The sequence below is a fragment of the Labeo rohita genome, chromosome 20, assembly GCF_022985175.1.
Source record: "Labeo rohita strain BAU-BD-2019 chromosome 20, IGBB_LRoh.1.0, whole genome shotgun sequence".
NCBI lineage: Eukaryota > Metazoa > Chordata > Actinopteri > Cypriniformes > Cyprinidae > Labeo > Labeo rohita.
Window position 1 is genome coordinate 14,669,751 of NC_066888.1, and position 15,236 is coordinate 14,684,986.

General features: G+C 38.4%; 1 protein-coding gene across 6 annotated transcripts; it reads left to right on the plus strand.

Annotated features, from left to right (window-relative positions):
• The first annotated feature begins 555 nt into the window (after nucleotides 1-555).
• LOC127182720 (uncharacterized) lies at nucleotides 556-14,626 on the plus strand. 6 transcript variants are annotated; one of them, XM_051138243.1, is made up of 6 exons: nucleotides 556-1,118; nucleotides 1,449-1,880; nucleotides 4,730-4,899; nucleotides 6,448-6,790; nucleotides 6,904-9,981; nucleotides 10,252-14,626. In XM_051138243.1, the coding sequence occupies exons 2-6, from the start codon at nucleotides 1,460-1,462 to the stop codon at nucleotides 14,316-14,318; spliced, it is 8,079 nt and encodes a 2,692-aa protein (XP_050994200.1). In that variant the 5' UTR covers nucleotides 556-1,118; nucleotides 1,449-1,459; the 3' UTR covers nucleotides 14,319-14,626. The 6 variants fall into 6 exon arrangements, with proteins under 6 accessions (XP_050994200.1, XP_050994199.1, XP_050994202.1 ...); XM_051138242.1 differs by having other exon boundaries at nucleotides 6,904-9,711; nucleotides 9,982-14,626; XM_051138245.1 differs by having other exon boundaries at nucleotides 6,904-9,711; nucleotides 10,522-14,626.
• Nucleotides 14,627-15,236: the final 610 nt, after the last annotated feature.

Here is a 15,236-nt window from a genome sequence, read left to right on the forward strand (position 1 = left end):
TCTTACAGGTTTGGAATGACATGAGGGTGAGTAATTAATGACAGAATTTTCATTTTTTGATTAACTATCCCTTTAAGCAACACGTTAAAAAAGTAACACTGTAAGTGTGATTCTAAAACAATGGATATTGATGCATCACTTCTGAAACATATTTTCAAGGCCTGTATTATAGTGCCAAATCACGTTTTCAGAAATTACTAATGACATGTTCGGAGGTGTGTACCAGAATGTTGTCTTTTGATAAGATAAAAACAGAAAACTTCTATGATATATAATTATTTGAGTTATTTGAGTGTGATCTTTTGTGCAATATAACCTTCTTGGCTTGGTTCATGTTGGTATATGTGTGGTATTTATTGTTGTTTCTGAACACAGTATTATTGTGATGTCCAAACTAAAAACCTGTTCTTAAACGAGACTAACTGTCATATGTGTGTCTTTTCAACCCTATATTGGATTAGTCAATTAATCTGAAACCATCTCATCATCTTTGGTTCTAGATTGTTTCAACTTTGTCAGAAGGGAAGTCACAAATATTTTGAATGAAGAGGAAAATGTTTTCATATTGCAGTGTTTTTGTTAATAAACGGAAATGCGGTTTTGATTGAAAAACTATGTGCATTGTGGTTGAACTCAGACGCTCAGAAAAACATGAACCACGTCAACAATATCAAATATTAGGGTTGCTATCTGTATCATGTGGCGACTGAGACCAAGTTAAGAGAATTATTTGTCAATTATTAATTTTGGTCAATAATCTGGTAGCAATTATATTCACTAATATATCAGTGCATACATGTAACTGTTTATTCTCATTTATTCAGTGTTAAATAGAATTTTCTTTTGTTGTTAATCAATTTTATTGATTTTTCATATCCTTAAAATGCTTGGGAGGGAGCAAACCTGAGTAAGACATTAACTCTGGCAAGTGAGCGATTGTAAAAAGATTGTTCTTTGTGTGTGTGTCTGGTGCCATAATGCTATTCAGACTTTGATCTTAGGGAAGTTGGAGTTAAAGTCAAAGAATTTCTCAGTCGGTCTCAGTGTTTTATTGGTAATTATCCAGAGCTACAGACAGAAGATCGCCTGAGACGAGTGGAGAATTGCTACCCTAAAAGGTTAGTTTTAAACAAATCTGATTTATATTTTTTTCATACAGTCTGTCTGTGAATTTGAAAATTTTACTTGAATTTTCCATTAAGCTTAAGCAAAGGATTGGTGTTTAATAATTTATACTCTCCTTAGATATACGTGTGTGTACATATGATTGATTTTATTGATTCTGTGGTGCAGCGAATGGCTTTCATAAGGGAGAATTTCTCCACTTTCATCCTAACAACTCAAACAATACAAAATTAATGTTTTTTCTATCTATATTGTATCATACAAATCTGAGTATACCATATTCTGTCATCATCTCCAATCTGTTATTTGTTTATATCATTCAGGGCTGACTATAATGTCAGCGTACAGCTCGGTGCTTGGTGTTGCAGTGTTGTTCCTCCACCTCTGGGGGACACATTCTTTCCCCACGTCCACCTGTCCTGTTCCCTGCCTGTGCCAGCGTGGTCCTCTCCTGAACTGCTCTTCTTTGGGTCTGACTGAGATTCCCACACGCATCCCAGGAACTGCGGTTTCCTTGAACATATCCAATAATGCCCTGCGTTCTCTGGCTCCTCTCAGCTTTGGTCATGTAAAATTGAAGAGGCTTCTGCACCTTTGGGTGGGAAGTAATGCTTTGGAGAGCCTGTCTCTGATTTTGAAGAAAGACCGGTCAGGCACTAGGACCCTGACCAGTGGACAACAGGAATGCACGTCCTGGGCACCTGACCTTCAGTTGCTGTCTGCTGAAAGAAACCATCTAAAACATCTACCAAAGGGTATGTGCCGCAGGAGTGTGTGATAAACACTTAACCTTACAGCATAATTTATTCAACACTCTTACTGTATAAAACAGTATCTCTGTCCTTTGTCCTGAAAAACACATTCAAATTAAACAGAAAATCAGGGCAAAATAATGTCTTTGCATTACTATAATAGTGACATTTACACCCTTATTATTAATAGACAGATAGATAGATAGATAGATGGATCTCCAGCTACTAAAAATGATTAAATCATCTAATTTTATTATGTAAAATCTGTAAAATTCATTAAAACCCACGCACATTTTCCACCCTGTGATAAATGGCTGCATCATCAGGGGAACTTTGATCTTTTGCGTTTGCACACTCTTCTAAGCTGTTAAATTCCATTTAAACCTGTCGCAGGATCCTCCCTCAGCATGAGGTGAAAAGAAATCACCTGTGATTTAGTCACTAGGGTTGGGCTTGGCATTCCTGTGCCTCATAACGGGCTGTAAAAGGGTAATAATGGTCTAAACACATTCCAGAGACTGTATTTCACTGCAGCCTTGTATTTTGACCATCCTTCACATAAACGCTTACGTTAAGGTCCAGTGTGTCCAAAGGTGTCTTACAGTGCAGGAAGGTTATTTACGGTTTTGCGAGCTTATAAGTGCGTCTCAGTTTGTGTACTTCTGCACTATTCCAAGACATTTTGTAGAATAATAGTGTGTGTTTTTCAAATACCCAGATGACGCACTTAAAGGATTAGTTCACTGTCAGAATAAAAATTTCCAGATGATTTGCTCACCCTCACGCCATACAAGATGTTCATGTCTTTCTTTCTTTAATTGCAAAGAATTCAAGTTTTTTGAAGATTTTTCTCCATATAGTGGACTTTTATGGTGGTTTGAACTTCCAAATTGCAGTTTCAGTGTAGTTTAAAAGAGTTCTACACGATCCCAGCCGAGGAATAAGGGTCTTATCTAGTCAAACGATCGGTCAGTTTCTTAAAAAATAAAAATTGACACTTTTTAACCACAAATGCTCATTTTGCACCAGCCCAACCTCACGCATTATGTAGTCATGGAAATGTCACGCGTGACGTAGGAAGAAGTACTGACCTGCTGTTTACAAAGTGAATGTGCAAAGAAATTTTAATGGCCTTAACACAAAAAGGTAAAACAACGATGTCAATTTTGAAGTTAGGAGATAATGAGATCTGAGTTTTTCACCATACCCTAACTTTTTTTAACTGAAGTACACAGACAAAGAACTAACAATGCGTGGTGTTTCCAATATGAGTTGCGTGTGTGCGTTACAGAGGTAGTGCGAGATGAGCATTTGTGGTTAAAAAGTATGTAAATTGTTATTTTTTTTAAGAAATCTACAGATCGTTTCATTAGGTAAGACGCTTATTCCTCGGCTGGGATTGTGTAATGCCCTTTGAAGCTGCATTGAAACTGCAATTTGGACCTTCAGCCCACTGGCCACTATTGAAGTCCACTATATGAAGAAAAATCCTGGAACGTTTTCCTCAAAAAATGTTATTTCTTTGCGACTGAAGAAACAAAGACATGAATGTCTTGGATGACATGGGAGTGAGTAAATTATCAGGATTAATTTTTTTATCTTGGAAGTGAACTTATCCTTTAAATAACCTACAAAAAACAAGTGTGTTTAACACTTAAAGCACTGAACTGTCAGTTATCCTTATAGGGGCTATGAAATGCAGATTTTGGATGACAAAATAACCTACATAATTAAATTTCCTTACATAAGTTTAATTTAATCTTTCATTTTGTGTCCGGTGCTTCTTTAATGGGATGGCTAATTCTTTCATTCAATTTCTAAAATCCTGTTCCAGGATGTGATTGTCAGTGTCGAGCCAGTTGCAATTTCGTCATGGATTTAATGTTTCTGTGTCTGCCTTGAAACATATTTTTTGTTTGAAATCCAATGGGACTTGTTAACAAAGGCCAAGAATCAGATCTTAAATTGTGCTCTTAGCCTTAGCAGATCCAATCCGGCCAGCCTGTAAACAATAAATTAGATGGTGGTGCCTCAGTGTTTTTCAGCTCTTTGTGATTCAGAGCACAGCCTCAATGTTTCTCTCTGATAAACCCCTATCCAGCAGACCCTCGTTTCAGCTCAGCAGTCGACACGCTTCTTAAAATAGGCAAGAGAGTTCTCCATCTCTTCTCTGACAGACATACTCAAACCTTTGCCAGCCTTCCACTTTAAATGAACTCAATTCTTGATGTGTTCAAGAACCTTTCAGATGTTTGTAAATTATCTGAAGCACTGTAGTTTGGCTTTAAATATTAAGACAAAAAATATTAGCCACTAAGATGCAAATACTTTTGGTTAATAGTGAGAATACTATTACTAAACACTTGACAGTAAAGTCTTGAAGGTATTCAAGCAGTGTTGCTGCAAGAACCTCCCTGATTAGAACAAGTGGTGATTCACGTCACACTCCATAACTAAGCAGTACTATGTTAGGTTTTGATACGGCAACAGATATTGGCACAAACAGGTGCTTGTGTTTTATGGGGTCAATGCAGGCTGTAATCCGGGTACAGCCAAACATTTGATTTATATAGAACATCCATGAGCTATATTCACTTTTCAGCCATCCTCTGTTTTTTTTCTATTTTTTTAAGCACTATATTGTTTTGGATTTTACCTATTACAACAACAATTGGCTGTTATAACTCAAAACTACTGCAAACTATCTGACTTTGCAATTTACTGAAAACCCAACACCCCTCAGGGCCTCAAAGAACGCATTGATATTTAACTAGAAAGTTTATCAGTGCACGGTTGTTAATCATTGCATTATGTTTACCTTTTGATCTTATGAACATACCTTTCTCTTTCAGGGTTGGGCTGCATTAAATCTCTACAGATTCTTCAGCTGTCTTATAACCAGATATCTGAGATAGGTCTTACTGACCTAGACAACTGTATTCATTTGAAGGAGCTACATCTCCAGCATAACAACATTACAAGCATTCACCAACATGCTTTTGTAAACCTAAAACATCTGCAGGTAACATCTCAAAACTATTCAGTTTAATTTTAATACCAATCATATGATATTGTTCTGTTATCCTATAGTGAACTCAACTTGACATGTTTTGGAGTGTGCTCCCCCTACTGGGTAGTTACTGCATAAGCCAACATACATTGGAGCTCAAAATTAGAAAACAATCAAATAAATAAATAAATAAAAGTTGTTAATCTTAATCGCTTAAAATTTGAAGGAATATCAGCATACCACTGTTCTACTAACATGTTTGACAAAATAAGGCATTTCAACAAAAACCTATATTTTATGGAAAACAGTGATCAAAATTAGAAAGAAAGTGACCACTGTAGCATGAAAGAAGATTGCAACTAAAATCTTTGAAAGTTACAGCTGTCAGAAATTTGTAGGAAGTGTAGGGACCCTTGCTTTAAATGATGTCAGCACATCTGCAGCCACAGGACATCACTAGTTTCTCACAGTGCACTGGTGTGATCTTGATCCAGTCTTCTTCCAGTTTGGTAACTGTAATGGGTTTCTTAGCCATAACGTTCCAGACATTTTCAATCAAGCTTGGATCAGAACTCCAGGCTGGTCATTTCATTATTTTAATGTTGTTAGCTTCAAAGAACTGATTTACCCATTTTGCAATGTGGCAGAGGAATTGTCTTCCATGAAAATTGCAAGCTGATTGGGAGATGCGTGTAGGGAAGGCTCTGTATGTTGCTTAAGGAGATTATGATAAACATTTGCATTAACCCTACCATTTACTTATTTACATACTTGGGCTTCAGTATTTCCCTGATTTGATGCCAAACATGTTTCCAATCAGACCCAAATAAATTAAACTTGCACTCATCACTAAAGTGAACTTTGGAGCAGTTCTCTCTCCACACAACATGCTCCTCAGCAAAGGTGAGCTTAACCTTTTGATTCTTTCTTCTGATGAGAGGTTTGGTCACTGCAGAGTGCCCTTTCAGTCTAACTTCTCATAAACATGCTAAGACAGATCCTTACCTTGTTCAGCACTAAACCGGCAAGCAATTCCAGCTGCAGTGCTGAACCCTGATTCCCCATTGAGAGTCTCAGCATTACCCTGTCTTCTCGTGCATTTGTCTTACGTGGACGACCAGGTTTTTTAGGGGACTTAGAAAGACCAACTTCTCTTGCAGTGGCTAAAGGTGTCATCTCTTTGGCCTTCATCTGGACAACCTCCTGTCGCAGGGTTTTATTCACCTTAGAGTGGTCCGCCATCTTGCAATCTCGGTGAAAATTAAAGGAATGCTGCCAGTTAAATAGGGTTTGTCATATAATTAAGGAAATTAGCACCAGGTGCCAAATTAACACCAGTAACTTGGAGGTATCTGTAAGTGTTCTCTAATTTTGATCTGAGTTCTTTTTCAGATCCCTCATTTAAGTTAAGTTTTCTTCTGCTCCTGTTAGGAATACTTCATATAGGACTAAACAGTGCCCTTGAAATTTAGGAAATTGGAGGGGTTTTTTTAATCTCCACTGGTCTAGTGTGCATTAAAACGTGAAAAACATTTTCATTGACTCACTTATTCCATCCAGGTCCTTGATCTGAGCTATAACATGCTGGTCACCATTCCCGTTCCTGCCTACCAGTCGCTGAGAAACCTGAACGCCTTGGTTGATGTCTCCTTCAACAGATGGAAGTGTGACTGCAACTTGCAGACCTTGAGAAGATGGATTAGCTTTGATACTGAAATCGGTGATGCTTCCTGGCAAGTGGTATGTGCCTCTCCACCACATCATGCTGGAAAAGATCTGCTTCACCTGAAGGATTCAGAGCTTACTTGTCCAACACATGAATACAGCACATCTGGTCGCTATCATAATATGATTGTAGACGAGGGGATGCAAATATCAATTCCTTGCAGCAATGACAGTCAAGGTGCTACTTTAGAACTTCCTTTTTACATGCATTTATGTAACTCCTAAAACGTACACGTAAACAATGTAAATGCTAATGCACATTTAGTGATGAATTCCTTGTTTTTATTCTAGATATCATGCAGGTTCACTGGTGGACTCCACAAGGCCAAGTCAGAGATAACCAACCAAAACTTATAATTAAGGACATCACTGAGCAGCAAGCGGGACTTTATGTGTGTGTTTCAGGTCTTCAAGGAGAGCACATATCAGTATTTGATCTACATGTCTATAAAAAAGGCAGTGGCTCAAGATCACGTAGGGAAGCAGCAACCATCTTGAATGAGCAAGAAAACACAAACGCACCAAGGAATGTTTTACGCCAAAGGACCGAGTCAAATTTTGTCCTTGCCGTCTGCCTCTCTGTCATCATTACATTTATTGTGGCCTTTATCCTTGGTGTTCTTTTGAGACCACTGTTAGACAAGTTATGGATGAGAATACGATCCAAGAGACGATCTACAACACCAACAACAACAACAACCTCCTCCGCTGGGCCCCAGCCATATGTGAATGAGGGGTACTCTGATGTAGAAGACCAAGAAGTGAGATCGGGTTCAAGAGTTACATTTGGTGGAATCACAGAAGTGGAAGTCCCTTACTACGTTACTGTAGAGAACAATCAAGCGGATGGCTCCTCTGAGAGCAACACAGAAGTTGAGCCTCAATATGAGACAGTCAAAAAAAATGAATCCTCAATAACCGGTGGGAAACGGCAAGCCCTTGAGAGAGAGACTCACAGAGGAAGAGCAGACAGCAGTAGTAGCAGCTCACTACAGGAAGGGGAAGTGAATGCTTTAGTCATAAATGGTAAGAAACTGCCAACCTACTCAACTAAAAACATGGCAAAATCCATGGAATTTGAGCCAATTCCAGATGCAAATGATATCACAGAGCTAAAGAGAAGGGGCAGTTCTTCATCATCATCATCTCAGTCAAGTCAGGAAGGTAACTTCTCAAGAGAATCTGAACAAAGTGTCGATCCTCCTGCTGTCACTATACCAGGAAACAAAAACACAATGGGTAGAATTCCAGGATTTAGTACAGATCCATTTCCAGAAAGGCCAAACAGACTGACAGAACTGAATGTTGATGAATTGGACCCAGAGTTGTGGAATGACAGTGGAGAAAGCTTTTCTTTCAATGAAAGCTCTGAAAGGTCAAGTATCCGGGATCTCTCCAACTCTGCTTTAGGACACCCACTAAAGGATGATTTCGACAAACCTTTTGGTAAAGAACTTAATGTTGATGATAACAAGCAGTTGAATCGCTCCAACAGAGTAAGCTCCTCTAGTTCAAGTGAAAGTGTTGAAAGTATAGATGGACCAAACAAATATGTTGTGAACCCAGAGGAAATGGATAAATCAGACATAGAGAACTATGCAAACTCTGCCACCTTAAATAGATTTGGCAGTCTTAAAGATGTCACCTTAAATGAAAGAATGCCTAGTGCTGGCATTCTTATAAGACAAGAGGCTGTCACTCATGACAGTGTTGATGACAATATGCATATTTATGACATATCAGACAAACCTGGGGTATGTGTAGATGTGGGTCTTGATACAGTGCCGAAGGTTAAAAGATATATTGAATTTAAACAGTTCAAACCTCATTCTGGACCTCCAACTCTGCCATCATTTTCTTCTTCCTCAACAAAGAACACCTTACCAGATAAGATAACTCTGCCTTCCTTAACTACAAAAGATGCTATACAGGAAACAAGGAGATATAGCTCATCATCATCATCATCATCAGAGGATGGTGAACTGACAACCGAGGAGGACAATTTCTTCAGGAAAATAGGTGTATCTTCTGATGGAGTAGCAAAAGTAAAAAGATTCATCACATTTAAACAGTTTGAACCTTCTTCTCCATTGATACCTTCCTTCACCAAAAAAGATGAGATGCTGGAAGCAAAAAGTTACAGCTCATCTTCAGATGATGATGATGATCACCACCTGACAACCAAAAGTCACAATGTAGATGTATCTTCTGTTGGAGTTTCAAATGTAAAAAGATACAGCTCATCTTCAGATGATGATGATGATCCCCTGACAACCAAAGGTGACAATGAAGATGTATCTTCTGTTAGAGTTTCAAAAGTAAAAAGATACATCACGTTTAAACAGTTTGAATCTCCTTCTCCATCACCACCTTCTTTTACCAAAAAAGATGAGATGTTGGTAGCAAAAAGTTACAGCTCATCTTCAGATGATGATGATGATCACCACCTGACAACCAAAAGTCACAAAGTAGATGTATCTTCTGTTGGAGTTTCAAACGTAAAAAGATACAGCTCATCTTCAGATGATGATGATCCCCTGACAACCAAAGGTGACAATGTAGATGTATCTTCTGTTAGAGTTTCAAAAGTAAAAAGATACATCACGTTTAAACAGTTTGAATCTCGTTCTCCATCACCACCTTCTTTCACCAAAAAAGATGAGATGTTGGTAGCAAAAAGTTACAGCTCATCTTCAGATGATGATGATGATCACCACCTGACAACCAAAAGTCACAATGTAGATGTATCTTCTGTTGGAGTTTCAAATGTAAAAAGATACAGCTCATCTTCAGATGATGATGATGATGATGATCCCCTGACAACCAAAGGTGACAATGTAGATGTATCTTCTGTTAGAGTTTCAAAAGTAAAAAGATACATCACATTTAAACAGTTTGAATCTCCTTCTCCATCACCACCTTCTTTCACCAAAAAAGATGAGATGTTGGTAGCAAAAAGTTACAGCTCATCTTCAGATGATGATGATGATCACCACCTGACAACCAAAAGTCACAAAGTAGATGTATCTTCTGTTGGAGTTTCAAACGTAAAAAGATACAGCTCATCTTCAGATGATGATGATCCCCTGACAACCAAAGGTGACAGTGTAGATGTATCTTCTGTTAGAGTTTCAAAAGTAAAAAGATACATCACATTTAAACAGTTTGAAACTCCTTCTCCATCACCACCTTCTTTCACCAAAAAAGATGAGATGGTGGAAGCAAAAAGTTACAGCTCATCTTCAGATGATGATGATGATCACCACCTGACAACCAAAAGTCACAATGGAGATGTATCTTCTGTTGGAGTTTCAAATGTAAAAAGATACAGCTCATCTTCAGATGATGATGATCCCCTGACAACCAAAGGTGACAATGTAGATGTATCTTCTGTTAGAGTTTCAAAAGTAAAAAGATACATCACATTTAAACAGTTTGAACCTCCTTCTCCATCACCACCTTCTTTCACCAAAAAAGATGAGATGCTGGAAGCAAAAAGTTACAGCTCATCTTCAGATGATGATGATGATCACCACCTGACAACCAAAAGTCACAATGGAGATGTATCTTCTGTTGGAGTTTCAAACGTAAAAAGATACAGCTCATCTTCAGATGATGATGATCCCCTGACAACCAAAGGTGACAGTGTAGATGTATCTTCTGTTAGAGTTTCAAAAGTAAAAAGATACATCACGTTTAAACAGTTTGAACCTCCTTCTCCATCACCACCTTCTTTCACCAAAAAAGATGAGATGCTGGAAGCAAAAAGTTACAGCTCATCTTCAGATGATGATGATGATCACCACCTGACAACCAAAAGTCACAATGTAGATGTATCTTCTGTTGGAGTTTCAAATGTAAAAAGATACAGCTCATCTTCAGATGATGATGATCCCCTGACAACCAAAGGTGACAATGTAGATGTATCTTCTGTTGGAGTTTCAAAAGTAAAAAGATACATTTCATTTACACAGCTTGAATCTTCTTCCCCAACTCTGTCAGTATCCAGACCTTCAACTAGAATTGAGACAACAACTGAGGAAACAATACAATCTGTGCAGCCAAGCACCACACCTAAAGATACAAGTCCAAATGCGAAGAAATACATGTATTTAAAGCATCAACACCAGTCCTCATCTCTGCCATCATCACCTACCTCTACCAGGAAGGGTTTGTCTGGAAAGATTAAACGCAAAAAACAAAATGATCAATCATACAGTGGAAGTCAAGATAGCCTGCCACTATACCATGTCCATCCTGTCTACAGGTCAAGTATAAACAGACTGAATAGAGGCTATGATACTGATAGATCATATTCGAGTGAAGAAGAAGATCAATTTTCAGAGTACCCAATAGAGTTTACAATGGCATCTGGGATAAACAGCGGATCCATCACACCAGATAAAAAAGCAGACAAAGTCCTCAACATTGACTTTGATAACTCCTCCAGCAGCACAGATGTATTTGACAAGAAACATTCTAAAGGTCTACTGAAATTAAGAGCATTAAATGCACGACTGTTCAACAGACACGAAAATGAAACAGATGAGGGGAATCTTCAATCACAAGTTGAAACAAAGTCATCAACTGTCTCTCGTAATAGAAAGCCAAAGGTGACCACTAATGAAAACGAAAATGGTTTATCCCTTGATCATTTACCAAACGTGAAGAGATACCTTCAGTTTTCACACTCGGATTCCTATCAAGTCCAATTACCGTCTCCTCCACCAACCACTGGGGTAGTCACGCCTGAATTTATAGTGACAACTGAGTCCAGGAGATCTAGTTCCTCTTCTGAGGATGATGTTCAATTACGATCTACTCCAACCATTGGGGTAGTCACACCTGGATTTATAGGAACAACAGAGTCCAGGAGATCTAGTTCCTCATCTGAGGATGATGTCAAATTACCATCTCTTCCACCATCCACTGAGGTAGTTACGCCTAGATTTATAGAAACAACTGAGTCCAGAAGATCTAGTTCCTCATCCGAGGATGATGTCAAAGAAACCACTGAAGATATAAATTTTGTTGGACAAGTGGGTGCATCTTATGACAGAATTCCAAAAGTAAAAAGATACATTAAATTCTCAAGCACTGAACCTTCTTTGACAACACTGCCCTTGAACAAAGAACTAGGGGCAAAACCTGAATCATGGAGATCAAGTACGTCTTCTGAAGATGATATCAAACTTTCAACCAACGAAGACAATTTCTTTGGGAAGATAGGTGTATCTCATGATACAGTGCCGAATGTTAAAAGATACATTCAATTCAGTCAGCCAAAACCTTACTCTCCAACTCTAACATCTTCATCTATTTCCACCAAGAGGCCTGCGGTGGTAGTGGAGACAAGTTCTAAGACATCTGTCAAGTTGGATGACAAACCTGATGCTACGGAAAAAAATTTGGGGGGGCAAATAGATCTTGATGCGGTATCTAAGGTTAAGCGATATGTGCAGTTTACACAGTACAAACATCATTCTCCAACTCTGCCATCACCTCCTTCCTTAACTATGAAAGATGCTATACAGGAAACAAGGAGATATAGCTCATCATCATCATCATCATCATCAGATGAACTGACAACCGAGAAAGACAATTTCTTCAGGAAAATAGGCGTAGCCTCTGATGGAGTATCAAAAGTAAAAAGATTCATCACATTTAAACAGTTTGAACCCTCTTCCCCAACACTACCAGTATCCAAAATTGAGGCCACAACTGAGACAGTAACATCTACGCTCACCAGCACCTCTAAAGATGATGTTAGATCTCAGAATGAGAATGAAGAAATCGGTATCTCTCTTGAAAGAGTACCACGAGTAAAGAGATATATCCAATTTAAACAGCCAGTATCTCATCTTCCAGTTGTGTCACCCACCACTTCAGATAAACTGCAAGTCACACCTAGGGTGGAAACCAAATCTGAAGCAAGGAGATCAAGCTCTTCTTCTGAGGACGATGTCAAACCAACTGCCAAAGTAGACAATGTCTTTGGACAAACAGGAACATCTCTTGATAGAGTACCAAGAGTTAGGAGATACATTCAATTCACACGTCCTGAAATTCAATCTCCAGTTCAGACAACAACTAGTCTCTCATCTGAAAGAGTCATTGTAACCACGGTAGCTAAAGAAACAAGGAGATGGAGCACTTCATCTTCTGAGGAAGATGTTAAACTCACTACTAAAAAAGAGAATATCAGAGAGGAAACAGGCGAATATCTTCCCAAAATCCCAAAAGTAAAAAGGTACATTAAGTTCACACAACCCGAACCATACACCTCGAATCTGTCACCATTTCGACCTTTAAGCACAGAAAAATACACGAAGGTGACGGAAACCAAACTGAAACCACCAGCCACTAGGGACAGCACTTCATCTGAGGATGACGTTCAGGAAGACAATGGCTCTGGGCAAACAGGAGTATCTCTTAATAGAGTATCAAGAGTTAAGAGATACATTCAATTCACACATACTGAAAGTCAACCCCCTACTCAGTCAGCATCTAGTGTCTCAGCTCAAAGACTTGGAGTATTGGGGGCAGTTCAAGACACAAGGAGATCAAGCTCTTCATCTGAAGATGATGACGATAAACCATCTATTAGAGAAACAGGTGAATCTCTTGACAAAATCCCAAAAGTAAAGAGTTATATTCAATTCACTCAATACGAACCTTCAGCACAGTCAAAACTTCCATCTTCAAGTGTTGCTAAATCCATAAAGGTGACAGCAATACCAACTACTAATGAAAACAAAACAGAATCAATGACACAGATCACTTCATCTGGAAGTGTTGACAGAGTGACAAGAGTTAAGAGATACATTCAATTCACACCTACTGAAAGTCAGTATCCTTCTTGGGCATCAACTGCTGTCTGGGCTGAAAGAGTTGAAATATCTGGGGTAGCTCAAGAAACAAAGATACCGAGCACTTCAGCTGAATATGTTAAACCTAATTATAGCATCACTGGAAAAACAGACACAAGTTTCTTTCAAGAAACTGGTGTATCTCTTGATAAAATCCCAAAGGTAAACAGGTACATTGCATTCACAAAGAATGAACCTTCTTCGACCAAATTAATGAAACGAGATTTAACACCTGCAACACAATGGTCCAGTTTATCATCTGAGATGTCACCTCCTGCCTCACTGAAAAAAGGGTCTGCATTAATAATCAAGACCCAGTCACAATCATGGAAGTCTGAGTCTAATTCAGCGGAACAAACTGGCCTAAAGTCAAAGTTAAGAAAGTCAAGTTCCTCATCCAGTGATGAATCCATAGGACACAATGTTGTGGATGTACAAGCACTGCAAGATGAGCCTCCAGCAGTTCCACTGACATCCCCACCTCCCCTAGAACAAGAAAATGCCAGAGAGTATCTCAGAGAAAACTCTGAAGTTCGTCAAAGACAAGAACGCAGACGATTACAGCAGCAAAGGAGAAGGGAAATGGATGAGTTTGACATTGCATCCCTATCCTCCATGCAACAAGAAGGTGACAAGCAGAACAGATCACCGGCAGATTATGGAGTGACACCATTCCAAACCGAACATGCATACAGCAATGTCTTTACAAGCAGCACATTAAGTTCCAGAAGCACAGAAGGAGCCGAAGCCCCAGTTTTACGGGGCCTTAAAACTAAGAGTACATCAACACCCAGTTCCAAGACACCAACTTCAAAGTATAGAGAATATTTAATTTAGCCAAAAATTGACCGACCACGCAAACAACATTGGATGAATCTGAACTGATCCTTTCAAAATCACAGCTTTTGAGGAAGGGGGTTTGCTTTTTACTGAGTATTGTAAATACTGTAATATAATTATAAACATAAACATAACCTAAACTTCTTTAAGTATTTCATAAATAGAAGTTCTGTTCTTTTTGCATTGAAACAATGTATGAATATACAAGACAATGTGCACTGTCTGAGATTACAAAAACTGTGTTGATTTTAATCAGTCATGATATGCAGTACTTAAAAAAAGTAAAAAAAAAAAAAAAAAAAAAAGGCTATTAACTGTACTCAATGACAACACATTATATCACATTAATGGGCTATAATCTTTCTTCCAACGCTGTTGAATAACAGTTTCTCAGTCCCTTTCATTAAATCTTGATGGTTTCTGTTGACTACCAGCTTTCCAAGCAAATAGAGCAAAAAAAAAAAAAGACATCTAAAACAGAGGAAATGACTCCACATTTCGTTAATAAACCCCTTTATATATATTGAATGTCGAGAGGTTACAGTGAAAACAAACACATATACACACACATCCATACATATATACAGTCAGATGAGAATGCTCAGCCCTCTGCATTACATACTCCCCCCAACAAAAGCAACAGTCGTAACAACACAGGGAACTTGTCTATCTGTTGAAATAATTCATTTTACACCACTATTTCCCTCAGGCACAAACAGGTGCAAATGATTGGGATTATAACATATGTCTGTAGATGTTTTTCAAATGGATTCTGGCCAGCATGCACAGCATACATAGACTGTCGGGCTTCTTAGATGCTGGGTGAATACTTGATAAATAATTTATGGTGAGCAACCTTCATCTTTGAGAAAAAGTAAAAACCTTAAAACAGAACAAAAATGTCTTGTAAAAAAA

What these genes read in the sequence shown, in the direction of transcription:
- LOC127182720 (XM_051138241.1), top strand. Translation starts at nt 1,460, where the DNA reads ATGTCAGCGTACAGCTCGGTGCTTGGTGTTGCAGTGTTGTTCCTCCAC. An exon ending in TCTAAAACATCTACCAAAGG is followed by an intron (nt 1,881 to 4,729) that starts GTATGTGCCGCA and finishes TTTCTCTTTCAG; the next exon opens with GGTTGGGCTGCATTAAATCT. An exon ending in TAAACCTAAAACATCTGCAG is followed by an intron (nt 4,900 to 6,447) that starts GTAACATCTCAA and finishes TATTCCATCCAG; the next exon opens with GTCCTTGATCTGAGCTATAA.